At 46.9% G+C, this 27,415-nt stretch overlaps 1 protein-coding gene across 1 annotated transcript; it reads right to left on the bottom strand.

Annotated features, from left to right (window-relative positions):
• Nucleotides 1-9,066: 9,066 nt before the first annotated feature.
• Nucleotides 9,067-17,011, bottom strand: LOC139275926 (E3 ubiquitin/ISG15 ligase TRIM25-like). Its single transcript, XM_070893143.1, has 5 exons — nucleotides 16,428-17,011; nucleotides 14,842-14,937; nucleotides 13,121-13,351; nucleotides 10,956-11,121; nucleotides 9,067-10,266 (listed from the first exon to the last, which is right to left on the bottom strand). Exons 1-5 carry the CDS (start codon nucleotides 16,992-16,994, stop codon nucleotides 9,740-9,742), a joined length of 1,587 nt encoding a protein of 528 aa, XP_070749244.1. The 5' UTR covers nucleotides 16,995-17,011; the 3' UTR covers nucleotides 9,067-9,739.
• Nucleotides 17,012-27,415: the final 10,404 nt, after the last annotated feature.

The following is a 27,415-nucleotide window of genomic DNA, read 5'->3' as shown; positions in this document are numbered from 1 at the left end:
CCAATTGGTCCATGCCGCTGTTATGCTCCACCCTGTAAGCATAACCCTCTATTCATTTCTCCCTCATTTGCTTCTCTACCTCCCCTTAAAGACATCTATATTCTTCTCCTCAATCACGCCCAGCGGCAGCGAGCACCACATTCTACATTCACCAGGGCTGGCTAAATATAAAGGGACCCAGCGATTTAGCAGTGGTCCGTGCCCTGCTAAATTGGTTATTATTACACCTGCTTTAGGCCCATGTTTAGAACCTGTCATGTTCAGTTTGGGCTGGCCCACTTTAGGAAGGATAGACTGGCCTTGGAGAAAGTCCAACTCAACTCCCCTGGGATAAAGAGGGTCAGCTGCCCGTCTGGATAAATGAGCCAAAGGTGAACAGCACAAACATTACAAGGACACCCTCAAAGCCTCTCTGGTAAAGTGCGACATCACAACTGACACCTGGGAGACATCCCGGGGTGGAGAAAGTGCATCCGGGAGGGTGTTGAGTTCTTCGAGTCTCAACGCCGAGAGCGTGAAGAGGTCAAGCGCAGACAGCGGAAGGAGCGCGCGGCAAACCAGCCCCAACCACCCCTTCCCTCGACGAATGTCTGGCCCACCTGTAAGACGGTCTGTGGCTCTCGTATTGGACTGCTCAGCCACCAAAGAACTCACTTTGAGAGTGGAAACAAGTCTTCCTTGATTCTGAGGGACTGCCTATGATGATGATGGATAAACCTGGGGTTGCATTCTATGGAGGTGAGGATGTTAATCTGATGTTGAGGCATTTACAATAATAGAAGGGACTGACAAAAGTGAATAGGGAATAACTGCTCCCCATTAAGAGAGGAATGCCAGACTCGACAGCATAATGAACCAGGTACAAACATAGAAACATAGAAAATAGGTGCAGCAGTAAGCCATTCGGCCCTTCGAGCCTGCACCAGCTTACTATAAGATCATGGCTGATCATTCACCTCACTACCCCTTTTCTGCTTTCTCTCCATACCCCTTGATCCCCTTTAGCCGTAAGGGCCATATCTAACTCCCTTTTGAATATATCTAACAAACTTGCATCAATAACTCTCTGCGGTAGAGAATTCCACAGGTTCACCACTCTCTGGGTGAAGAAGTTTCTCCTCATCTCGGTCCTAAATGGCTTACCCCTTATCCTTAGACTGTGTCCCCTGGTTCTAGACTTCCCCATCATCGGGAACATTCTTCCTGCATCTAACTTGTCCAGTCCCGTCAGAATTTTATATGTTCCTATGAGATCCCCTCTCATCCTTCTAAACTCCAGTGAATACAGGCCCAGTCGCTGGAGTTTAGAAGGATGAGAGGGGATCTCATAGAAACATATAGAATTCTGACGGGACTGGACATGTTTATTTAGATGCTTCCACTTGTGGGAGAGTCCAATACCAGATAGTGACGAATAAATCCTATAAGGAATTCAGGAGAAACATCTTTATTCAGAGGGTGTGGAACTCGCTACCATAGGGAGTAGTTGAGGCGAGCAACATAGACACATTTAAGGGGAAGCTAAATAAACACAAGGGAGAAAGGAAATGAAGGAAATATTGACGGGGAAGTTGAAGTAAATAGTGAGAGGAGGCTCGTGTGGAGCATAAACGCTGGCATAGACCTGCTGTGCCGAATAGCCTGTTTCTGTGCTGTAAATTCTATATAAATCTATAATAATCTATCCACTTTCTGGGTAAAGAAAAGTAAAATACTGCGGAGGCTGGAAATCTGAACTAAAAACACAAAATGCTGGCAATACTCAGCAGGTCAGGCAGCATCTGTGGAGAGAGAAACAGAGTTAATGTTTCAGGTCGATGACCCTTCATCAGAACCAGAAACATTCACAAGGTGTATGTAGGCACCTTTAGTAATGACTCCACAAGGCAGGGTATGGTACTTAAACTGCAGACCTGCAGTCCTTTATTAGCAGCTCCTGAGTGATGACAACAAGCTGTGTGTTCCTTTTTATACTGGGTTACCTGCCGTGTGCAGGCAACCCCTGGGTCTCCAGCAAACAGCACCCTCTAGTGTACCGGCAAGGTGTGTACAGTACAAGGATACATCAATGTTGCATGACAGTGTTACAGACATCACACAGTGAACAGGCATGCCTACACAACAATACTCCCCCCTGAGCATTTTTCATATTCTAGTTGTCATGACCAGGGGAGGTGATCAGTGGTGGGCTATGGGGGGTTGTGGTGAGGGTTGTGTAGTTGCCAGGTGTGACCCCTGTGCTTGAGGCTGGCCTCGTACGTTTCCCTTCCCTCACACACAGACCAAGTGGGTGTCACTGTTGTGGGATCCCTCGGGGAGGTAGCCACGGCAGCAGTGGGTAGTGTGTATACACTGTGATGTGGGTAGTTATGGGGTGGTGGGCAGGGCCACAAGACTGGGTGGGCTCCTTGTCCACCAATGGGAATGAGGGTCAGGTCATCCCAGGGTTTGCCAGGAAAGCTGGAGGGTATTGGCGTCATGCTCCTGGTGTTGGCCCTGGTGGCCAGAGGCTGTAGGGCTGGTCTGGTGCCGGTTGCCATTGGTGATGGCTGGGCTGCCCAATGACCACTGTCCCTGCAGTGGATCTGCTCCCACTGCCTGTGAGTGTGTCCTGCAAGGGGCATCACATTCGTTCCAAAGGTCCAGGCTACATGGTCAGACCTGGGGGTCTCCCACAGGGGGATTCCATTGGCATTAGCATGGTCCCTGTAGGACCCAATGTCCTTTGGCAGTGTACTATCGGTATTCATGACACCTTGGTTCAGATTACACATAGTCGAGCCTGCATTATAACCAACTGAATGTCTAACCTCAGCAACTTTCAGCAATTTACAGAGGGGGAAGATTGGGACGCTTTTGTGGAAAGATTGGAACACTTCTTTATAGCCAATGACCTGGACGGGGACACACCGGCCACACTACCGAACAAACGCAGGGCCATCCTGCTTAGCAGTTGTGGGCCCACCATCTACGGTCTCATCAGGGACTTACTAGCCCCAGAGAAGACAACCACCAAGAGCTATGAGCAACTTGTAACAATCATGCAGGAACAACTAAAACCGAAAGAAAGCATCCTCACAGCCAGGTACCTGTTCTACACTTACCGGCGACCTGAGGGCCAAGAAATTGCCAAGTATGCTGCACACTTAAGAAGACTAGCTGCACCGTGTGAGGTTGGCGACCACCTTAATGAAGCACTAAGGGACATATTTGTCATCGGAAGCGGCCACGAAGGCCTCCTACACAAATTGCTCTCGGCTGACATCACGGTCACCCTGCAGAAAGCAATTCAAGTGAGCCAGGCCTACATGGTTTCGGCCAGCGACTCCAGGCGAACACTGACCCAGGACTCTAAACCGGCGAGCGCAGTTCACCGTATGGACACTTCTAAAGGCAGAAATGCTGCCCCGAGTCCCGCAACCCTGAGTCCGCCACATGGGGCAAACTGGATGGCCCCGTGCTGGCGCTGTGGAGGAAACCACAAGGCCCACCAGTGCCGCTACAAAGACTATACATGCAAAGGCTGCAAAGAAAAAAGGGCACCTTCAGAGAATGTGCAGAAAAGGCTGTACTCACTGTGTCTCTGATGAGTTGGCTGATCACCGGGTCTCCGACACAGATGAATATGAAGCTGCTCTAACCCTGGGAGAGGAGTATGGAATCTTTACCTGCTCCACCGGAAGTTCTCCGTGGATGATGGAAGTGGACATCGACGGGGTCCCAGTCTCCATGGAGATCGACACGGGGCGAGCCAGTCTGTGATGAGCCAAAAGACCTTTGAAAAAATTTGGAGGAATCTGCCACTCGACCAAAACTGTCTCCTGTCTAGGCAAAGCTGCTCTCCTACACAACACTCTGAGTGAAGGAATTCTTCCTCCTCAACAAGTTCTGACGAAAGGTCATCGCCCTGAAACGTTAACTGTTTTTCTCTCTCTCCACAGAGGCGTTGATCACCTCTCTCATGACGCTAGGCTGGCTGAGCAAGTGAAAATCCCGTGCTAAACAGCCGGCCTTGGAGTGCTCTAAGAGAGGCTTGGAGGGAAGAAAAGCCTGAAATAAAACATTCCCAATAAATAACTCATGCCACCACAACATAAATCTCAAAAACAATCACACTTACCTGAGGTCCACACGACTTACCTGACTGCAGCCGCTACAGGTCGGACTGCCCGTTTTCACAAGCGATCCCACCTTCATCATCATAGGCAGTCCCTCGAAATCGAGGAAGACTTGCTTCCAGTCTAAATATGAGTTCTTAGGTGACTGAACAGTCCAATATGGGAATTACAGTCTCTGTCACAGGTGGGACAGACAGTGGTTGAAGGAAAGGGGTGGGTGGGACTGGTTTGCTGCGCGTTCCTTTCGCTGCCTGCGCTTGGTTTCTGCATGCTCTCGGCGACGAGACTCGAGGTGCTCAGCACCCTCCCCGGATGCTCTTCCTCCACTTCGGGCAGTCTTGGGCCAGGGACTCCCAGGAGTCGGTGGGGATGTTACATTTTATCAAGGAGGCTTTGAGGGTGCCCTTGAAACATTTCCTCTGTCCACCTGGGGCTCGCTTGCCGTGTAGGAGTTCCGGGTAGAGTGCTTGCTTTGGGAGTCTTATGTCAGGCATGCGGACAATGTGGCCCGCCCAACGGAGCTGGTCGAGTGTGGTCAGTGCTTCGATGCTGGGGATGTTGGCCTGATCGAGGACGCTAACGTTGGTGCGTCTGTCCTCCCAGGGGATTTGCAGGATCTTGCAGAGACATCGTTGGTGGTATTTCTCCAACGATTTGGTGATGATGACGACATTACTCATATGCTGGATCCCAAAATGTTATTTTCTGAAATAAAGCTATCTAATGTGCATTTGAATGCATTAACACTAATGGCTTCTGCCTTCTCCCGCAGGAGCCTGTTCCATAGACTGACCACTCACTCACTGAAATAACATTTCCGCAGATTGGTTTTGAATTTAAAAAGTAAAAAACTTGCATTTATATAGCACATTTCACAATCACCGGACGTCTCAAATCGCTTTACAGCCAATGAAGCCCTTTTGGAGTGTAGTCACTGTTGTAATGTGGGAAATGCGGCAGCCAATTTGCGCACTGCAAGCTCCCACAAACAACAAAGTGTTAGTGACCAGATAATCTGTTTTAATTAGGTTGGTTCAGGGTTAAATATTGGCCAGAACACTGGGAAGAACTCCCCTGCTCTTCTTCAAAATAGTGCCATGGGATCTTTTACATCCACCTGAGAGCAGACGGGACCCTCAGTTTAACCTCTCATCCGGAAGACGGCACCTGCAACAATGCAGCACTCCCTCAGCACTGCACTGGAGTATCAGCCTAGATTTATGTGCTCAAGTCTGAGGAGTGGGACTGTGAACCCACAACCATCTGATCCAGAGGTGAGGGTGCTGCCCACTGAGCCACGACTAACACTATAATTTACCTTCCTTTCTAGTACAGGCTGACAACCAACACCACCAGAGCAGATTAGCTGGTCATTTACCTCATTGCAATTGGTGAGATCTTGCTATGTTCAAATTGGCTGCTGTGTGTGCCTGCAAAACAATGACTACCCTTCAAACAAGTAATTGATTGGATATAAAGTGTTCGGGCCGTCCCGAGGAGGTGAAAGGTGCAATATAAATGCAAGTCTTTCTTTGATTTACCGGAGGTTTTGCTGAAACTCCAGCTTCAGCGATCAATTTTTTGCCAAGCCTTTTATTGGCTGGGAAGACAGCAAAGTGTACAAGACACCATTAGTCACAACAATGCTGTGTGCAATTACAAGCTCAAATGGGATTTACATCATTTGTTTGCAATCAAATGGCAAAGCTAGGTAATGGAGCGAGATATATGATACAAAGGTGGGTAACTGGAGTTGAGGTACTGATCCGCCATTCAATTCGATCATGGCTGGCCAGGCTCGAGGGGCTGAATGGCCGAGATCGACTAGGCTTATATTCACTGGAATTTAGAAGAATGGGAGTGGGAGTGCAGGTTATAGGAATAGATCGACATTAAGATGCGTATTGTACAATTACTACTTAGGCTAACTATTGAGAAGTGCATTATTTATGTGGCTTCTGCATGTTTTTAAAAAAGCATCTGTACTATTCCCTATAGCTAAAACCAGAGACTGCTGACATTTAAATAAAAGCCTGAAACTTTACTAAGTTCTAAATCAAGCATTGAACACAGATTAACTGGGATAGGAGGATAGGATGGTAGCTGTTGGATCGACTAGGCTTATATTCACTGGAATTTAGAAGATGAGAGGGGATCTCATACAAACATATACAATTCTGTCAGGACCGGACAGATTAAGTGCCTACATTACCACCTCTATGTCCTTGAAAGGCCTTCCTTAGGCCAGGGCAGCATGGCTATGACTGACCCTTGGGGTTTTCCCTTGGTCACTCGAGGGCAGCCTCTGCTCAGGAAATCCGGCCCTCCCTCTGTCCTGTACCAGGCACTCAGGGGGGAGAGGCAACCTGCAGCGAAGGTTCACCAGACTGATTGCCGGGATGGCAGGACTGACATCTGAGGAGAGATTGGATCGACTGGGCCTGTATTCACTGGAGTTTAGAAGAATGAGAGGGGATCTCATAGAAACATATAAAATTCTGACAGGACCGGATAGGTTAGATGCAGGAAGAATGTTCCTGATGTTGGGGAAGTCCAGAACCAGGGGTCACAGTCTAAGGATAAGGGGTAAGCCATTTAGGACCGAAATGAGGATAAACTTTTTCCACTCAGAGTTGTGAGCATGTGGAATTCTCTGACACTGAAAGATGTTGAGGCCAGTTTGTTAGATATATTCAAGAGGAAGTTAGATGTGGCTCTTATGGCTAAAGGGATCAAGGGGTATGGAGAGAAAGCAGGAATGGGGTACTGAAGTTGCATGATCAGCCATGATCATATTGAATGGTGGCGCAGGCTCGAAGGGCCGAATGGCCTACTCCTGCACCTATTTTCTATGTTTCTATGGTCGGCAAATTGAATCTTCCCTTCTTAACAGAAGTCAACCTCAAAGCTGCACAGTATTCACCAGCTATTGGGTATAAACATGGGCCAAGTTTTCTTAGTCCATTCTTCAACAAATTTGTAACATTTATAAATATTATGATGAAAACACAAATTCCACTTTCCCACCAGATATTGAACGAGGTTATTTTTTGGCACATTTGACCATGGAATTTTGATACAAGGCAGTTGGAAATGGAGTGTGGATTAGGAGAGAGAAAGAAGTATTTGGGATTGAAGATCAATTCATGCCCCGCCACAAGAGTTATGAACCATCAGCAGTTTTATTGTGACCACTTTATTGGTTCAGCATTACAATAAAAAGACATGTCCAATTATTCCAGCACATCTGTAGTGAGGGTGTAAAAGTAAAGCCCTTGGAATAGCCTCACAGGGGAAAACATTAGTTGAAGAGACTTCTCTACAAAACACTCGCCCTTGAGGTCCACGGCTGATCCTGGTGAGCTAGATTTTGCAGCTTCTATCAGCAGAATGTCAGGTCCCAGAGCGACCCTGGTTCCAAATGATTCGAGGTTGACCCGCATTGTGGACAGTGATTTAACTTTATTCAGCACAAGCAAGACTTAATACATTACAGTATTCCAAGCTGCAGTTTACAGAGGATAATTGAGACATATATTACCCAGTTATATATGGAGTAGAAGTGCAGCAGTGAGTAAGCTGTCTCTTGGGTGTCCCTTCCTGAAATCTTCTAGCCTTGGTGGCTACTGAGACACCCTTACTCTCATTCAAAACCTATGGAGTCTTACTGAACCAATCACTGGCTTACACCCAAAACCCAATTATCCAGATGCCACATCAGCAGCACTGTGGCTTATACAGGATCTTGTGCTGTGACCCTTAGATCATCTGTTCAAAGACTCATTATCAAGGTTAGCAATGGCAACACAAAAGGAACATGTCTCCATAGTGTAGAGGTCAGGCACCCTTGCCATTTCTGTCAAGGGCCTGTATGTCTCTCTCTCTCTCTCTCTCTCTCTCTAGTTGGCCAGTATCCACCATCCTTTCCCCCACAGCTTCCCTATTCAACCATGGCAATCCTCTTTCTCACCCCAGGCTGTCTGGTTGCAGCTTACTCACAGGCTGTTAATTATAAGCAACAAGGGTACATGTCATATATAATTCAGGCAATCATTGCATACAGTTGATGATTGCAGACTTCTACATTTAATTCTTACACACGATTATAAATCCATTACTGATGAGCATAAGATAGTGAGGATAAGAGGCAAAAACAAGTTCACTAAAAAAAATTACTAATCCATGGTAATCTTACAAGAGTCCCACTCTATTTGACAATTCACAGCAGTCTCATTCTCACCCACCCTCCCTATCCCCCACCTCATCCCCTCACAATCTCCCTCCTGTATCCCATCCCTTCTCCCCTCTCAACCTCCATCTCTCCCCCTGGTACATATCATATATCATTCAGGCAATCATTGCATACAGTTGATGATTACAGACTTCTACATTTAATTCTTACACACGATTATAAATCCATTACTGATGAGCATAAGATAGTGAGGCTAAGAGGCAAAAACAAGTTCACTAAAAAAATTACTAATCCATGGTAATCTTACAAGAGTCCCACTCTATTTGACAATTCACAGCAGTCTCATTCTCACCCACCCTCCCTATCCCCCGCCTCATCCCCTCACAATCTCCCTCCTGCATCCCATCCCTTCTCCCCTCCCAACCTCCATCTCTCCCCCTGGTACATGTCATATATCATTCAGGCAATCATTGCATACAGTTGATGATTACAGACTTCTACATTTAATTCTTACACATGATTATAAATTCCATTATTGATGAGCCCAAGATGCAAAAACCAAGTATACTAAAAAAAAAATAACTAATTAACGATCTTACAAGAGCCCCACTCTATATTTGACAATTCAGAGCAGTCTCATTCTCAACCCCTCCATCCCCCACTTCTAGCCCCTCCCAATCTCCCTCCCCCATCCCATCCTATAATCTCCCCAATCCCATTGCACCCACCCTCACTCCCTCCCTCCCCCCACCTCATCCAGTTTCTGTGATATTTAACCACTTGCTATAATTAAACTTGTCGCTGTTTCAGTACTCAGACTGTCTGCTTTTTTTAAAAAATCTAAACAGCCCGCCTCAATAGTTTGTTATCTCTGAAGCTGTGAAACAAAGATTTTTTCCCCCCAAATCATTGGAGGTTATTTTTTTATTAATTCTGTAGCTGGCGGTGTAGAAGCCAATTTTTGACTTCACCTCAACAAGCCTCATCTAAAAATTGTGTTTTTAAAAAAAAAGAGTAAATTTGACGATTGAGCTTTACCCGGTGAAGAGCTTCAGGTGACGGGAGCGCCAAATGGGGAATTTGGAGAGTGGGTAATGTTCCCTTTCAGCCAATGGTCTGGAGGTCCCGCGCAGCCGACTCACCGGCTTTTAAATGCAAAGACTGCACATGCGTGGATTTGTGAATGGAGCACGCAGTGTTAAGGGGCCGTGCGGCCCAAAAATAAACATTAGAGGGAACATTGGGACTGTGGGATTCACAGCCGCTGAACATTTCCTTCCATTAAAACTAACGGACGGGGAAATCCTTTGGCCACAAACTGGAGCTCCCGCCGTGCGCTCCTGTTACCCGCAGCTTTGTGCCTGAAGCGCAAGATCGTAAATTTTACTCTTCAATTCCGACCAAAGTTGCAATTTTCCCTTTGTGTATTCTAGTGTGGAGTTTCCAAAACCAGTGCGTTATTTACCGTCGTGTCTATGAGCCAGCAGGCAGGATAGACAGGCTCTGTAAATGCAACATTATATTTATGTAGCAGAGTTACACCATCAGCGACTGAATAAAATGATACAGAACCTCCGGCAAAATCGAGACACACCCTGACAGTTTGAGGTTTCACCCCTGCTAATATCTGCTGATTTCTGTTGTACCAAGCGGAGAGAATGTTGTTGAACCACTGTACACACCAAGCTTTTTCACTGTGACTCAGATAATCTGATATTTTGATGCTTTTGTACGCAATCCCAATGGCCCAGCCAAGACTGTCCTTGGTGCCAATGTCCCAGTAATGGCAACCCTTGGAGAAGCTCTGTGAGCACAGCACCTGAGAGTAAGTTATAAATCTTTCAGGATTATTATCATAGGGCTGTGCGGAAGCAGCACGCAACATCTTCCTGTTTCTATCCGACAAAATGATCAGTGCCTGTGCTGTCTTTGGCTCAAAGGTGAGCTCGCAGGCTTCTGGAATCAAAAGAAAATAGTTTGAGGAAAGGTGGCACAATGAGAGAGTGAGATTACCTGAACACACCCCCTCCTCATCCCCAGAACATCAGGACCGTAGATAAGAACAAGGCCAATCTAGTTTGTGACCAGGTAAAGAAAGAACTTGCACTGACATCGTACCTTTCACAACCTCAGGTTGCCCCAAAGCGTTATACAGCCAATCAGGTACTTTTGAAGAAGTGTAGTCAATGTTGTAATGTAGGAAACACAGCAGCCAATTTTTCCACATGCCATGTGATAATGATGTTGGTTCAGTGATGAATATTGAGCAGGACACCGGGGAGTATGCCCCTGCTCTTCTTTGAAATAGTACGAGACTTTCTACGTCCACCCAGGAGGGCAGACGGGGCCTCGGTTTAGCATCTCATCTGAGAGATAGCACCTCCGACAGTGCAGCACTCCCTTCGTACTGCACTGGAGTGTCAGCCAAGATTGTGCTCAAGTGGGATGTGAACCCACGACCTTCTGACACAAAGGCGAGAGTGCCAACACTGAGCCACCTCATTGTTTGATTATTGCGGATGGTTGGATCCAGCTTGTGGGAAGAGACTGATCCATTTTAGGTTGCGAAAGACGAGCTTCCTCAGTAAAAGTATTAAAACCAACATTTGACACTGTATTGAGCACAAGGAAATAAGAATTCTAACCTCCATATTTGAATATTTCCTGCCAAAGGTTGTCCAGCTGAGACTGAAGTTGTGTGATCAGCTTTAAAGCAGAGTTACACCTCATCTGTAGTTTTCTGCTGTACACGTCCACAGCTTCTCCTGGGGAAGGAAGACGTTCGACTTGATTGGGAATTGATGAAGCGGCCTAAATGAGTATGTTGGTCAATAAAGGGAAATTAACATAGAATTATAAAGTTTCAGCTTTTCTTTTAATTAACGTGGAAGGTCAGAGTTCACGCTCTGCCTCCCTCATTTCCCTCCATCCCCAATTCGATCCGCACAGAGCTTGGTTTTCAGCATGGATGGGAAATCCTTTGGGGCCTTTCGGCCTCGATAGTGGATTTCCTGAAATGTGGTCCCAATTTGTGAAGCTCTCCCCAGGAGGATACATGTGTCACACCTGTCCTATAATATTCTCATCAATGATGGATCCCCTGTCTTTCACACCTCGCTTCTAAAATGACCAGCTCCCAGACTGCTATCAATTCCTCTTCAGGAGGAAGGCAGCTGGAGACACGAGATCCGCCCAGACAGGACCTCCCAATCCCATTTTTCCCTCCCACTCCCCTTGAAGACTCCACAGCTGCTGTCTGTGCAATTTGCCGACCTGTAACCAAGGCCACATAGACAGCCACAAGGCCCACTCACGTGCACCCTAATGGATACCCAGGCACCGAGTACAGAACTCATGCACTACACCACGGGATCAGACACCTATTCCCCACTGGACTGCCAGAGTGGGATTCTGTCATGGACAGCCAGCGATTCGAAGCAGACCCAGTCCCTCGACCACACAGATGAACCATCACTGTCGAATTGCTACAGGATTCCCATTCTTCCCCTCCCAGACAGATTCCAGATCAGATATCTCACTCACCAGATCATAAGAAATAGGAGCAGGAGTCTACCATTTGGACCCTTGAGCCTGTTCCGCCATTCAATAAGATCATGGCTGATCTGATCATGGGCGCAACTCCACTTCCCTGCCCGCTCCCCATAACCCTTGACTCCCTTATCGCTCAAAAATCTATCTCCGCCTTAAATATATTCCATGACCCAGCCTCCACAGCTCTCTGGGGCAGAGAATCCCATATAACCCTCAAAAGAAATGTCTCCTCATATCAGTTTTAAATGGGCAACACTTATTCCAACACTATGTCTCCTAGTTTTAGTTTCTCCTATGAGTGGAAATATTCTCTCTGCATCCACCTTGTCGAGCCCCATCATTATCTTGTGTTTCAATAAGATCACCTCTCATTCTTCTGAACTCCAGTGTGTATAGGCCCAACCTTTCCTCATAAGTCAACCCCCTCATCTCTGGAAATCAACCCAGTGAACCGCCTCCAATGCAAGTATGTCCTTCCTTAAACACGGAGACCAAAACTGTACGCAGTACTCTAGGTGTGGCCTCACCAATACCCTGTACAGTTGTAGCAGGACCTCTCTGCTTTTATACTCAATCCCCCTTACAATAAAGGCCAACATTCCATTTGCCTTCCTGATTACTTGCTGTACCTGCATACATCACATATCCACCTCAAGACCAGCAGCAAAAACATGCACGCTTTCATTAAAAACATGAAAATATAGAAGGCTACCCTTGCTATGGATCTACCTACACCTTCTACGGTATACTTATGCAGGACGAGCCAAGGTTTTCATAGGACAAGACACGATTTTAAACAAGTGTTCAAATAACTGTCCCATGGTACAGTTCCCAACCCTCCCAACACACAACCTCCTGAGATTGATGACTCTGAAAATTCCCTCTTTGCATCTAACCTCACTCCATGTTTAGTATTTTATACTGAAGCATCCTAGTTCTTACATCCATATCTAAATCCAGCAGAACAGAATCTATTTTGTTCATCTTTGCAAAAACATCATTACATCAGTGTCTATGCTTCTTCAATGAAAAAAAGCCCAAGTTCCCAGAGCCTATCCCAATACCAAGGAGTCCAAGCCTAGGCACCATTCTGGTTGCCCTTCTCTGGACCTTCTCCAAAGGCCTAGATATGGATCCACTTTGACCTTCCTGCGCAGTGTGCCTCGCGCTCAAATCGTAATCTGAAGTTAGTAAATCAATGCATTACTTTAGCAAACAAGCACACCGTAGCCCGAGACAAAGTCCAGATGGGTTTTACCTGCAGGAACCTCCACTTGTCCTGCTTTGCCACAGGTTCAATCTGACTTTTCTTCTCCTTGAGTTCTTCAATTTGCTCCAGAAGTTCCCTTGAGGCTGCTTCAATCTTCGTCTCAACTTCAAGATACTCTGCATCTATTACCTTTCTGATAGACTCCTCTTTCATTATCAGGAGCTTCTTGGATTCCTTAAACCTCTCACCTATCAAAATCTTCATCTTAGAAGCCGTTTCCTGGATTTCATCAAAGACAGTAAATCATATTTCCTGTTGACTATTAATTACAAATATATCTAGATTACTGGGAAAGAGAAAGCAAAATGTTACATCAACTGGGGGAAAGACCAACTGGTGGTTGTCCCGCTTTATGTAGAATTGATGCTTTGCTTACAGCTACTGCCAGGGCAGCATGTTGCCAACGCAGGGTACCACAGAGCAGCGGGATGTAGGTTCATCCCCAGGGATTCGCAGAGAACAAATTCCCAGTTTGGTGCTCCGTCAGAGGCAACCAGTGACTGAAGACCAGGTACAACGCTGCAGGGAAACTCGCCCAAGGCTGCTCTTGTAGACCAGCTTGGTGACTGGTTGAACAGCTGCACTGGTGCACACTCGGCAGCAGAACGCTTAGAGGGGGAATTACAGAGCTTAGAGCCCAGGCAGCTGACTGCACGGCCACCAATGGTGGGGCGAAGCAAGTCGTACCGGGTCACATCCTCAGGGTGTCCCAAAGCATTTCTAAGCCACTGCTGTTAGGGACGGGATCTCAGTGGCTCAGGCTGGCAGTCCCTGGAGAACTAAGAGGTGGAGGAGGAAGGAGATGAGGCAGTTAGATACAGTTTGGTTTATGGTTCTGGTACTGCAAAAATCCATCTGGTCCATCAAGCTCATCCCATCCAGACATGCTGCCACCTACACTCATTAACTACCCTCCCGCCCAGTCAGGCTAAAAAGAAAAAAATACTTCGGCCAATTTAGAAAAAAAACTGGGAAATTGCTCTCTGACCCTCAAAGTCAATCAAGCCAGGCTCCTGGAGCCTGCAGTTACGGATATCAATAACCCTGACTACTCCTTATCCATTTTCAATCAGTTGACCTGTCCTCCACTCAGAAACTCACCCAGATCCTTTTTGACTCTGGTGTTGACCGACAGGGAAATGTCATATTGATCAAAGCAGGTTTGCCATCAGTTCTCTTAACTGACGTGATATTTTCTGTTACAGGACATTTACGGGGAAACACCCCAGGTGGTCAGCCGGACTTGGAGCCAACTCCAAATTCAACACTGTCCCACAGACTCAGTAACACTACAAACTCTGGCACAGGTTGACTCTCCACATCCTGCAGACACTACCGCCACAGATCCAACCCCAGGAGCAAAGTACACAGAAAATCCGAGGGCACCGTGTCAGAGACCTGGACCACCAGGCAATGCAGGTAAAATTCAGGAGACAAACCTCACAACCAACAGGTTGCAAAATGTGTGAAGGCGCAAGATACACACTGCACCCCATAGAAAATGCAAGTTCCACCCTTCCTCGAGAACTTGCCATTGCAAGGGTTGCAGCCTCTGCCACTTGCTTCCTTGGCTTGTCTCCACAGCCAACCAGTCTGGATTGTAATGCAAAGAAACAGAGTTGCCTTGTAAGCATTGTACAATCACATTGCACCACAATACGATTTCTGTAAGTTAATTGAGAAACCGGACTGTACAGGTTAACACTTACTTTGGCCGAATGGTGTTCGTTAGTCAGAACATCAAGCTTTCCTTCTGCGATTTTTATTTCTTCAGATAGCTCACCAAGAATCTTTTGAAGGTCCATCTTTAAAAAATTGTGAAATGCAACAGTTATTGATTAATTGACCAGTTTCAGTGGTTCAGTTTGAAAGCGGTCTCATCTAGTTCTAGTCTCCCCCATCAGTGGAAACAATCTCTCTGCATCCACCCTGTCAAGAACTCTCATAATCTTATACATTTCAATAAGATCACCTTTCAATCTTCTACTTTTTCCTAAAGAAAGAACAAAGATCAAGGATGCATCATGAGGGAACATAAACAGGAAGAGGCCATTCAACTCCTCGAGCCTGTTGCAAAATTTAGTGAGATCATTGCTGATCTGTGACTTAACTCCATATACCTGCATTTGCCCCAAACCCCTTAATATCTTTGGTTAACAGAAAGCCATCAATCTCAGATTCAAAATGAATTAATAGGATATACGGCACAGAAACAGGCCGTTCGGTCCAACCACTCCATGCTGGCGTTAACCTAGCATCAACTGCCATTTGCAGAAGAGGTTTGCATTATTCTACCAGCCTGTGTGTGTAGAAGTGTTTACTTACTTCACTCCTGAAAGATCTGGTAGAAGTTTTTTTAGGCTATGTCCCCGAGACCCAGACGCCCCAATCAGCGGAAATAGTTTATTTATCTACCCCATCAGTTTCGCTTGAAAACTTCGAGCAAATCAGCCCTGATTTTTTTTTTAATGCCAGGAAATACAGTGTGTGTAATCTTGCCTTGTAATTTGATTGGAGTCCAGAGAGCTCAGGACTGAGCTCTTCCATGGGACAGTTTGGCCGAAACATGTCCACTGGTCAGTTTCTACTGGTGATGTACAATTACACGCTTATGGTCTATAGGGCTGTAGTGATACCCACCCTCCTGTATGGCTCAGAGAAGTGGACCATGTATAGTAGACACCTCAAATCACTGGAGAAATACCAACCATGTCTCTGCAATATCCTGCAAATCCCTGGGAGGACAGATGCACCAACATCAGTGTTCACGATCAGGCAAACTTCCCCAGCATTAGAGCACTGACCACACTCGACCGGCTCCATTGGGCGGGCCACATGTTTCAGGCATGCGAACAAAGACTCCAAAAGGAAGCGCTCTACTCGGAACTCCTGCACGGCAAGCAAGCCCCAGGTGGGCAGAAGAAACGTTTCAAGGGCACCCTCAAAGCCTCCTTGATAAAAATGCAACATTCCCACCGGCACCTGGAAGTCCCTGGCCAAAGACCACCTTAAGTGGAGCAAGAGCATCCGGGAGGGCGCTGAGCACCTCGAGTCTCGTCACCGAGAGCCTGCAGAAATTAAGCGCAGGCAGCGGAAGGAGCGTGCGGCAAACCAGACTCCCCACCCACCCTTTCCTTCAACCACTGTCTGTCCCAGCTGTGACAAAGACTGTAATTCCTGTATTGGACTGTACAGTCATCTAAGAACTCACTTTGAGTGGAAGCAAATCTTCCTCGATTTCGAGGGTTACTGCCTATGATGTGACAATTACAGAGTTTTGTGAAAATCATCTTACCTTTCTCTCTTTGCACTGTTCCTCTAATGAATTCGTTTTGCAAAGCTCATGCTTTGCCTTACAAAAAGCACATACAAAAATGGAGTGGTTTGTGCAGAACACATCCTGGATCTTTTTGTGCTCTTTGCATTTCCATTCTTGCAGGTCTGTGATTGGACTCGTCACTTCATGATCCTGGTAAGCTGCATTCTGAGTGTGAGGCCGGAGGTGGGCGAGACAGTAGGAGGCCATGCAGGTCAAACAAGTCTTTTCAGCCTTGAGAATGGTCTCAAAACACCAGTCACAAGGAACATCATCGCGATCTCCTGAAAATACTTCTGGCTCTTTGGTGAGTTGGTCGATGAGATTACTGAAAAGTGTGTTTCTCTTTAGCAGGGGCTTCTCGGTGTAAATCTGCCTGCACTGTGGGCACTGGATGCGCTGGTTCGAACTTCCAGCTTCGTTCCACACCTCCTCGATGCACTTGGAGCAGAAATTGTGGCCACAGTTTGTAGTCACAGGATCGCACAGCAAGTCCAGACAGATAGGACAGGCCAATTCCTCCTTGAAGCAGCTTGAGGCAGCCATTGAGACAGCCAGCAGCGTAGCTTGATCCCGGAAATAGGCAGCAAAGTGAAACTGAAAGCCTCAAACAAGCAGCCCTTTGCCCAAGCTATTCTCAAAGCGCTTTCTTGCTCCGGCAACGTCGGGCAAAGGACATCTTCGGCAGGCAAACGGGTCCTTTATTTGGAATTAACACACAACTGAACCAATAAGCACCGCGTGGGGGGCAAAACCGGTTTGTGGCACAATTGGTTGGCACAATTGGTTGGGTTGTGCTGATGGGAAAAAGTTCCCCTCCCTGCACTGGGTGGAGCCAAATCACTGAACTTTATACAAGTGGCTCCCATTTCACTCCAACTGGAATCCTGGTCTCTCCAGTGGGGGCAGAGCTGTTATCAGGAGAGGGGCCATTGGTCTGAGATTCGTGCTCAATAGAATACAGCAGCTCACACTTTGTCTTTTTTTTTATAAATTCGTAGCCAATCGTTTCCAATTCTTTGTCAAGTCACAAACGCCAGAGGTCACCCTGCACCAGTCAAGGATCACTCTGCGCCAATGCTCTTAGCCAAACTGTTTACAAAAATGTAAGCATATACCTTCCTGACCAGGGAGAAACCACCCGGAGGTCATGGTGGCTGGTCAGGTTAGTTATGCAGATCTTAGCCAAAAGGCTGTCTTTAATGGTTTTCCGAACGTGGTGACTGCAACTGATTGACTGACAGATCTGGCAATGCCGCTGTGCTACATTGCGCAAGTGGCACATGTAAAAATACATGTTTTAAACTAAATTATGGGAGTCTTGCTCTAAACGACTGGGCTTTGACAGGTCTGACTGGAGGGTTTCTTTTGAAACCCTTCTGCTTTGCACAGTGCAAGGTGACAATAGAACCAAACATAGAAATTTACAGCGCAGAAGGAGGCAATTTCGGCCCAACGTGTCCGCGCCGGCCGACAAAGAGTCTGCTCTCAGGTGGACGTAAAAGATCCCATGGCCACTATTTCAAAAAGTGCATGGGGAGTTCTGCCTGGTGTCCTGGCCAATATTTATCCCTCTACATCACTAAAACAGATTACCCGGCCATCATCATATTACTGTTTGTGGGATATTGCTGTGCTCAAATTGGCTGCATTAATTAAAGACTTGGATTTATATAGCGCCTTTCACGACCACCGGTCGTCTCAAAGCGGTTTACAGCCAATGACGTACTGTTGGAGTGCAGTCACTGTTGTATTGTGGGAAAACGCATGCAGCAGTGACAACACTTCAAAAATACTTCATCGGCTGTGAAACACTTTCATTTCTTTTCTTGCTTTCCTCTCTTCCTCTCTCTCTTTATTTTTTTGCTAGAATTCCCCAAAACGATGTTTGCACTCTTGACTGTCAATAGTTAAAAGTTTGATTGTTTTCCTGTGTGGATTTTTAAGAACTGTCTTCTGAACTAATTTTTTTAAAATCGTAATTGCAGCAGTGATCCCCGCTCACCAGGAGCACAATCTGGAAATCCCGGGTGTGGTCTCCTCGATTTCCCATCCGTGGAAAGGATTTTGTGAAATCTGCTCCAATGTTTTTGCAAACAAAAACAAAAAAAATGACTATTCATTGGCTTTCCTGATTCTTCATAATCGCTCAGAATTATTGAATGGAAAATGAATACTGATGTGAAATGAGTCTGACAAAAGTCATTCTACCTACCCCCAGAGGGATGACTCCAAGGGTTTTCTGAATAGTTGTGCATTACCATTATAATGAGTATTACATTTGATTAAAGCTCCAATGCTTTGATTAATTGGATTACAGCTGAGAGATATTTTACTCCCTCATCATCATAGGCAGTCCCTCGGAATCGAGGAAGACTTGCTTCCACTCTTAGAATGAGTCCTTAGGAGGCTGAACAGTCCAATATGAGAGCAACTGATCCCGTCACAAGTGGGACAGATAGTCATTGAGGGTAGGGGAGGCTGGGACAGGTTTACTGCACGCTCCTTCCGCTGCCTGCGTTTGATTTCTGCATGCTCTCAGCGATGAGACACGAGGTGCTCAGCGCCCTCCCAGATGCACTTCCTCCACTTAGAGCGGTCTTTGGCCAGGGACTCCCAGGTGTCGGTGGGAATGTTGCACTTTATCAGGGAGTCTTTGAGGGTGTCCTTATAAAGTTTCCTCTGCCCATCTTTGGCTCGTTTGCTGTGAAGGAGTTCCGAGTAGAGCGCTTGCTTTGGGAGTCTCGTGTCCGGCATGCAGACAATGTGGTCTGTCCAGCGGAGCTGATCAAGTGTGGTCAGTGCTTCGATGCTGGGGATGTTGGCCTGGTCGAGGACGCTAATGTTGGTGCGTCTGTCCTCCCAGGGGATTTGTAGGATCTTGTGGAGACATCGTTGGTGGTATTTCTCCAGCGACTTGAGGTGTCTACTGTACATGGTCCATGTCGCTGAGCCATACAGGAGGGTGGGTATTATTACAGCCCTGTAGACCATGAGCTTGGTGGCAGATTTAAGGGCCTGGTCTTCAAACATGCTTTTCCTCAGGCGGCCGAAGGCTGCACTGGCGCACTGGAGGCGGTGTTGAATCTCGTTGTCAATGTCTGCTCTTGTTGATAAGAGGCTCCCGAGGTATGGGAAATGGTTTTAGATTGTGTTTATTAATCTGTTGATTTTTTAAAAATTGATGTTTACAAGCCTACCTATGAGATAGGCCTTTGGAGCAGGAGAACAAACCTGATAACAATGAGTGATCTCTACATCACGAGAAACGGTCACTATGCCACTCGTCGACCAGAACCCCTCTCTGTGTACAGGATTTTCTGTCTTATTAAGCCCCACTCATCGGGCTTGGCGAGACAGGCTAGATTGTTAGGTCCTTTGCCTCGGAGCGGCGGTAATGGGGGTGGTGAGGTGCTTTGGCCGGGCGGTCAGCCTCCAGTGCCCCGCGGCGATCCTCGGGGCCGGTTTAGTGGCGGCACGGAGCAGCACCGCCCGGTGTGCAACGCCCCCGGTCGTGCCACCGCCGCGAGTTTTGATTCTTGCCCGACCTGTCCGCCCCGCACTGACCCCCTGGGAAACCGGGGCTTTCCAACCATCCCGTTGGTGAAGAGGTGAGTAACGGACTCCGAGAGCATGCAGGAAACAAGCGCAGGCAGCGGAAGGAGCGTGCGGCAAACCAGGCTCCCACCCTCCCTTTCCTTCAACAATACCAGCCCAGGGTCTTAAGAGAAGTAGCGGCAGGGATTCTGGATGCATTGGTTGTAATTTACCAAAATTCCCTGGATTCTGGGGCGGTCCCAGCAGATTGGAAAACTGCAAATGTAACACCCCTATTTAAAAAAGGAGGCAGACAAAAAGCAGGAAACTATAGACCAGTTAGCCTAACATCTGTGGTTGGGAAAATGTTGGAGTCCATTATTAAAGAAGCAGTAGCAGGACATTTGGAAAAGCAAAATTCGGTCAGGCAGAGTCAGCATGGATTTATGAAGGGGAAGTCATGTTTGACAAATTTGCTGGAGTTCTTTGAGGATGTAACGAACAGGGTGGATAAAGGGGTACCAGTGGATGTGGTGTATTTGGACTTCCAGAAGGCATTTGACAAGGTGCCACATAAAAGGTAACTACACAATATAAAAGTTTACGGGGTTGGGGGTAATATATTAGCATAGTTAGAGGATTGGCTAACTAACAGAAAACAGAGCCGAGATAAATGGTTCATTCTCTGGTTGGCAACCAGTAGCTAGTATTTGTTCAATTGTCATTTCTTTGTTCCCCATTATAAATTCACCTGATTCTGACTGCAAGGGACCTATGTTTGTCTTCACTAATCTTTTTCTCTTCACATATCTATAGAAGCTTTTGCAGTCAGTTTTTATGTTCCCAGCAAGCTTACTCTCATTCTCTATTTTCCCCCTCCTAATTAAACCTTTTGTCCTCCTCTGCTGAATTCTAAATTTCTCCTAGTCCTCAGGTTTGCTGCTTTTTCTGGCCAATTTATATGCCTCTTCCTTGGATTTAACACTATCCTTAATTTCCCTTGTTAGCCACGGTTGAGCAACCTTTCCCATTTTATTTTTACTCCAGACAGGGGTGTACAATTGTTGAAGTTCATCCCTGTGCTCTTTAAATGTTTGCCATTGCCTATCCACCGTCAACCCTTTAAGTATCATTTGCCAGTCATTTCTAGCCAATTCACTTCTCATACCATCAAAGTTACATTTCCTTAAGTTCAGGACCCAAGTCTCTGAATTAACTGTGTCACTCTCCATCTTAATAAAGAATTCTACCATATTATGGTCAATTTTCTCCAAGGGGCCTCGCACAACAAAATTGCTAATCAGTCCTTTCTCGTTACCCATCACCCAGTCTAGGATGGCCAGCCCTCTAGTTGGTTCCTCGACATATTGGTCTAGAAAACTATCCCTAATACACTCCAGGAAATCCTCCTCCACCATACTGCTACCAGTTTGGTTAGATTAAAGTCACCCATGATAACTGCTGTACCTTTATTGCACGCATCCCTAATTTCTTGTTTGATGCTGTCCCTAACCTCACTACTACTGTTTGGTGGTCTGTACACAACTCCCACTAGCGTTTTCCACCCTTTGGTATTCCGCAGCTCTACCCATACAGATTCCACATCATCCAAGCTAATGTCCTTCCTTACTATTGCATTAATTTCCTCTTTAACCAGCAACGCTACCCCACCTCCTTTTCCTTTCTGTCTATCCTTCCTGAATGTTGAATACCCCTGGATGTTGAGTTCCCAGCCTTAGTCACCCTGGAGCCATGTCTCCATAATCCCAATTATATCATAATCGTTAATAGCTGCCTGCGCAGTTAATTCGTCCACCTTATTACGAATACTCCTCGCATTGAGGCACAGAGCCTTCAGGCTTGTCTTTTTAACACACTTTGTCCCTTTAGACTTTTGCTGTAATGTGGCCCTTTTTGATTTTTGCCTTGGATTTCTCTGCCCTCCACTTTTACTTTTCTTCTTTCTATCTTTTGCTTCTGCCCCCATTTTACTTCCCTCTGTCTCCCTGCATAGGTTCCCATCCCCCTGCCATATTAATTTACCCCCTGCCCAACAGCACTAGCAAACACTCCCCCTAGGACATTGGTTCTGGTCCTGCCCAGGTGCAGACCGTCCGGTTTGTACTGGTCCCACCTCCCCCAGAACCGGTTCCAATTGCTTTTGCGATATATATTGTGATGACATGGGCAATGTTTTGGGAATGTTTATTTTAGGTCCCCCCAACCCACAGGCCTCTCTTGGTGTGCTCCCGGCCCAGCTCTTTAATCTCGGGAGTTTCCCATCCTAACGCCTAAGATGGGTGTACAACGCCTCCCTTCACGCTGCACCCCTTGACGCAGGGCCCAGAAGCCCAAACTTACCTACTGAGGCGCAAATTATTCCCGGGCGCTAACGTTCCTGCCCCGCCGTCATTACCGCTCCGAAAACATCAAAGCTGAAAAACCAGCCCCAAGTGACCTTTCAAACAGCTGACCCTCTTGTTGTTGCTCACCAAGCCCCATGTAAACTTCTTGTAACTCCTGCGCTGCATATGCAAAACATATGGTACAAAGATCGTCATTGATTTGAATTGAAAAAATAAGCAGATGTAACCTCGTTTAAATAGGGGATCTATTTCAAAGATAAATTGTGTCGAAATACAGTTTTTCATGGCTTCTGCACCACCTGGTGAGTCAATGGAGGAGGACTTGCCATACTTTGCTCCGATTCTTTTCCTTCTATATGGTTTTCAATTGATTCTTAATTGAAATTTCACTTGGGCATCGACACATAAGGAGATGGGGTGGTGGTGCATTGCATTGGACATCCAACGCCCCATGTGGGAGCACAGTCCTGCATCTCTGAACTCTTTGCTTCAGCACACAGTCTGAAGTTTGGATTAAGAAACAGGAAGATTAAAGTTTGGATCGAAAAAAGACTGCTAGACAATGTGGAGTCATCATCATCCATTGAAATGAGTAACTGGTGATTCTCTGGCTGTTAATTATTTGAGAACCTTGGAACTAAACGAAGTTAAGTATAATAGTAATTCATGACTAAACGATGTTAAGAAATTTGATAACATCTGTATGTTAATTATTTGAATGTACCATTTGTTACTATGAGGAAACGATCTAGTAATTCAGAAAGCAGTTAGCCGTGATTTCAGGACAATTCTACATCGTCTGCATGATTAATTGTCTAAATATCATCATCATCATAGGCAGTCCCTCGGAATCGAGGAAGACTTGCTTCCACTCCCAAAGTGAGTTATGTCATGTCATGAATAAAGAGTCAGACTAGATACTGCAAGCTCAAAGTAAGGTGTGACCGCAGTCCTTTATTACAGATCTCAGAGTGCCTCTCCAGCCTATGAGGCCTCCTTATATAAAGGTGCTCCCAACGTGAGCGCCCATCTCTGGATGCGGGCCGATGCATTCGTATTTATCCCCTTACTTTCAGAAAAGAGGGATATAAGCGGCTTATGGTCGGTTTCCAATTCAAATTTGAGCCCGAACAGATATTGATGTATTTTCTTTACCCCGTAAACACACGCTAACGCTTCTTTTTCAATCATACTGTTGACCCTTTCAGCCTTAGACAGACTTCTGGATGCATAAGCAACTGGTTGCAATTTCCCAGATTCATTAGCTTGTTGCAATACACACCCGACTCCATACGACGACGCATGCTAGTACCAAACGTTTACATGGATTGTACAACACAAGCAATTTGTTTGAACATAACAGCTTCCTAGCTTTCTCAAAGGCATTTTCTTGGCTTTTACCCCATACCTATTCATCTCCTTTACGCAGTAAAGAGTGCAGGGGTTCTAACAATGTGCTAAGACCCGGTAAGAAGTTACCAAAATAGTTCAGGAGTCCTAGAAACGACCGCAGCTCCATCATGTTCTGTGGTCTCGGTGCGTTATTGTTTGCCTCCGTCTTCGAATCGGTGGGCCTGATGCTGTCCGCCGTGATTCTTTTCCCTAGGAACTCCACTTCAGCTGCCAGGAAAACGCACTTCGAGCGTTTTAGCCTGAGCCCCACATAATTAAGCCGACTAAGAACCTCCTCCAGGTTCTGCAGGTGCTCGACGGTGTCCCGACCTGTGACCAAGATATCGTCCTGGAAGACCACGGTGCACTGGACCGACTTCAGCAAGCTTTCCATTTTCCTCTGGAATATCGCTGCGGCCGGTCGAATCCCAAACGGGCATCTGTTGTAAATGAAGAGATCTTTTGTGCGTGTTGATGCAGGTGAGGCGGTTCAATGATTCCTCCAACTCCTGCGTCATGTAGGCCGAGGTCAAGTCCAGCTTCATGAACATTTTCCCTCCCGCCAGCGTCGCAAATAGGTCATCTGCCTTTGGTAGCGGGTATTGATCCTGCAGGGAGAAACGATTGATAGTTACTTTGCAATCACCACAGATTCTGATGATGCCGTCTTCCTTGAGGACTGGAACAATCGGACTGGCCCACTCATTAAATTCGATCGGCAAAATGATGCCCTCTTGTTGCAGCCTGTCCAGCTCGATCTCCACCCTCTCTCTCATCATGTAAGGTACCGCTCTCACCTTGTGATGGATGGGTCGTGCTCTCGGAATCAAATGGATCTGCACTTTTTCTCCTTGGAACTTCCTGATGCCTGGTTCGAACAGGAGGGAAACTTGCTTAGGACCTGGGCACATGAGGTGTCGTCGACGGACGAAAGTGCTCGGACATCGTCCCAGTTCCAGCGTATCCTTCCCAGCCAGCTCCTGCTGAACAGCGTGGGGCCATCGCCCTGTACCATCCAGAGTGGTAACTCGTGCACCGCTCCATCGTAGGAGACCTTTATAGTAGCACTGCCAATTACAGGAATCAGTTCCTTTGTGTACATTCTAAGTTTAGTATGAGTGGGAGTCAGAACTGGCCTTGAAGCCTTGCTGCACCACAATTTATCGAAAGTCTTTTTGCTCATTATGGACTGGCTTGCGCCCGTGTCTAGCTCCATTTAATTTAACCTTCAGCATTATCGGGGGACACTTTGTGGTAAATGTGTGCACCCCATATACCTCTGCCTTCTCGGTCTGAGGCACTGATTCGTCGTGATCCATCGTGGATCTGTCCTCCTCTGCAACATGGTGGTTTGCAGGATTAGCAGGGTTTGCAGCTCACCTGCACATGCATTGGAGGTGTCCCATTGTTCCACAGCCTTTGCCAACGTATCCTTTGAAGCGGCATGAATGGAAACTGTAATGTCTTGAATAAAGAGTCAGACTAGATGCTGCAAGCTCAAAGTAAGGTGTGACCGTAGTCCTTTATTACAGATCTCAGAGTGCCTCTCCAGCCTGTGAGGTCTCCTTATATAGGGTGCTCCCAAGGGATTGTGGGATCCCTTGGGACTCCAGGGAATAATCCCTCTGATGGTTAGACATGGTAATTACAGGTTTACATACATAACAGAAACAATGATCACCCCCGCAGCGCCAAAAAGGTGTTAATGGCCTTGTAGTCACCACCCTTGATGGTGGACTCTGAGTCATCTGTGGATGTGCAGCTGCAGGCGTGTAAGTCCTGTCATGTACATTTCGATTCGAAAACAACGTTACTTTGTTCACAGTACTTGCAGCAGCACTAGAGTGCTGAGAAATGTGTTTGGTATTGTCACTGGTGGTGATAAACGCCCGGGCTATCGCTAATGCTTTACTCAAGGTTGGGATCTCAATAGTCAAAAGTTTGCGAAGTATTGCCAAGAGCAAAGAAGTCCCTGAGCATGTGCTCTAAGTGTCCTTCAAATTCGCAATGTCCTGCAACGCGCCTTAGCTCGGCGACGTAGCTCGCCACTTCCTGGCCTTCAGACCTCTTGTACGTGTAGAACCGATAACTCACCATCAGAACGCTTTCCTTCGGGTTTAGATGCTCCGAGACCAGTGTAAACAACTCATCGAACGACTTGTCTGTGGGTTTCGCTGGAGCGAGCAGGTTTTTCATGAGGCCATACGTTGGTGCCCCGCAAATGGTGAGGAGGATCGCCCTTCGTTTGGCAGCGTTCGCTTCTCCTTCCAGCTCGTTGGCCACGAAGTATTGGTCAAGTTGCTCCACAAAGGTTTCCCAATCATCTCTCTCTCAAAATTTCGGCAGGATGCCCACAGTTATCTGCATTGTTGCGGTGGGGTTCGTCATCTGTATCTCGTCGCCAGTTGTTATGTCTTGAATAAAGAGTCAGACTAGATACTGCAAGCTCAAAGTAAGGTGTGACCGTAGTCCTTTATTACAGATCTCAGTGTGTCTCTCCAGCCTGTGAGGCGTCCTTATATACAGGTGCTCACAAGGGATACTGGGATCCCTTGGGACTCCAGGAGATAAGCCCTCTGGTGGTTAGACATGGTATTTACAGGTTTACATACATAATAAGTTATTTGGTGGCTGAACAGTCCAACACGAGAGCCACAGACCCTGTCACAGGTGGGACAGATACTTATTGGGGGAAGGGTGGGTGGGACTGATTTACCACACGCTCCTTCCGCTGCCTGTGCCTGACCTCTTCACACTCATAGCGTTGAGGTCGAAGAGCTCAACACCCTCCCGGATGCACTTTCTCCACCTAGGGCAGTCTTCGGTCAGGGTCTCCCAGATGTCAGTGGTGATGTTGCACTTCACCAGGGAGGCTTTGAGGGTGTTCTTGTAATGTTTCTGCTGTCCACCTTTGGCTCATTTGCCATGAAGGAGCTCTGCGTAGAGTAATTGCTTCGGGAGTCTCTTGTCTGGCATGCGAACTAAGTAGCATGCCCAGCGAAGCTGATTGAAGCACTAACCACACTCAATGCTGGGGATGTTAGCCTGGGCGAGGACACTGATGGTGGTGCGTCTGTCCTCCTGGGGGCTTGTCAGAATCTTGCAGAGACATCGTTGGTGATATATCTCCAGCGACTTGATGTGTCTTCTGTACATCGTCCATGCCTCTGATCCATACAGGAGGGTGGGTATTACTACAACCCTGTGGACCATGAGCTTGGTGGTGGGTTTGAGGGCCTGGTCCTCGAACACTCTTTTCATCGGGCGGCTGAAGGCTGCACTGGCGCACTGGAGGTGATGTTGAATCTCCGCATCGATGTCCGCCTTTGTTGACAAGAGGCTCCCGAGGTATGGGAAGTGGTCCACGTTGTCGAGGGCCGTGCCATGGATCTTGATGACTGGGGGGCAGTGCTGTGCGGCGAGGACAGGCTGGTGGAGGACCTTTGTCTTAGGGATGTTAAGCGTAAGGCCCTTGCTTTCATATGCCTCGGTGAATACATCGACTATATCCTGGAATTCAGCCTCAGAATGTCCACAGACGCAGGTATCGCCTGCATACTGCAGTTCAACAACAGAGGTTGGGGTGATCTTGGACCTGGCCTGGAGATGGCGTAGATTAAACAGCTTCCCACTGGTTCTGTAATTCAGAAAGCAGTTAGCCGTGATTTCAGG

This window comes from Pristiophorus japonicus, chromosome 11 (genome assembly GCF_044704955.1).
Source record: "Pristiophorus japonicus isolate sPriJap1 chromosome 11, sPriJap1.hap1, whole genome shotgun sequence".
In the NCBI taxonomy this organism is placed as follows: domain Eukaryota; kingdom Metazoa; phylum Chordata; class Chondrichthyes; family Pristiophoridae; genus Pristiophorus; species Pristiophorus japonicus.
Note: the sequence above shows the minus strand (reverse complement) of the source record. Positions and strands in the feature narration are given on the sequence as shown.

Coding starts and splice junctions, on each gene's coding strand:
- LOC139275926 (XM_070893143.1), bottom strand. CDS start 16,994: ATGGCTGCCTCAAGCTGCTTCAAGGAGGAATTGGCCTGTCCTATCTGT. Junction 14,938..16,427: donor AACAGTGCAAAGAGAGAAAG/GTAAGATGATTT, acceptor AATTTTTTAAAG/ATGGACCTTCAAAAGATTCT. Junction 10,267..10,955: donor GGAAATATTCAAATATGGAG/GTTAGAATTCTT, acceptor TTTTGATTCCAG/AAGCCTGCGAGCTCACCTTT.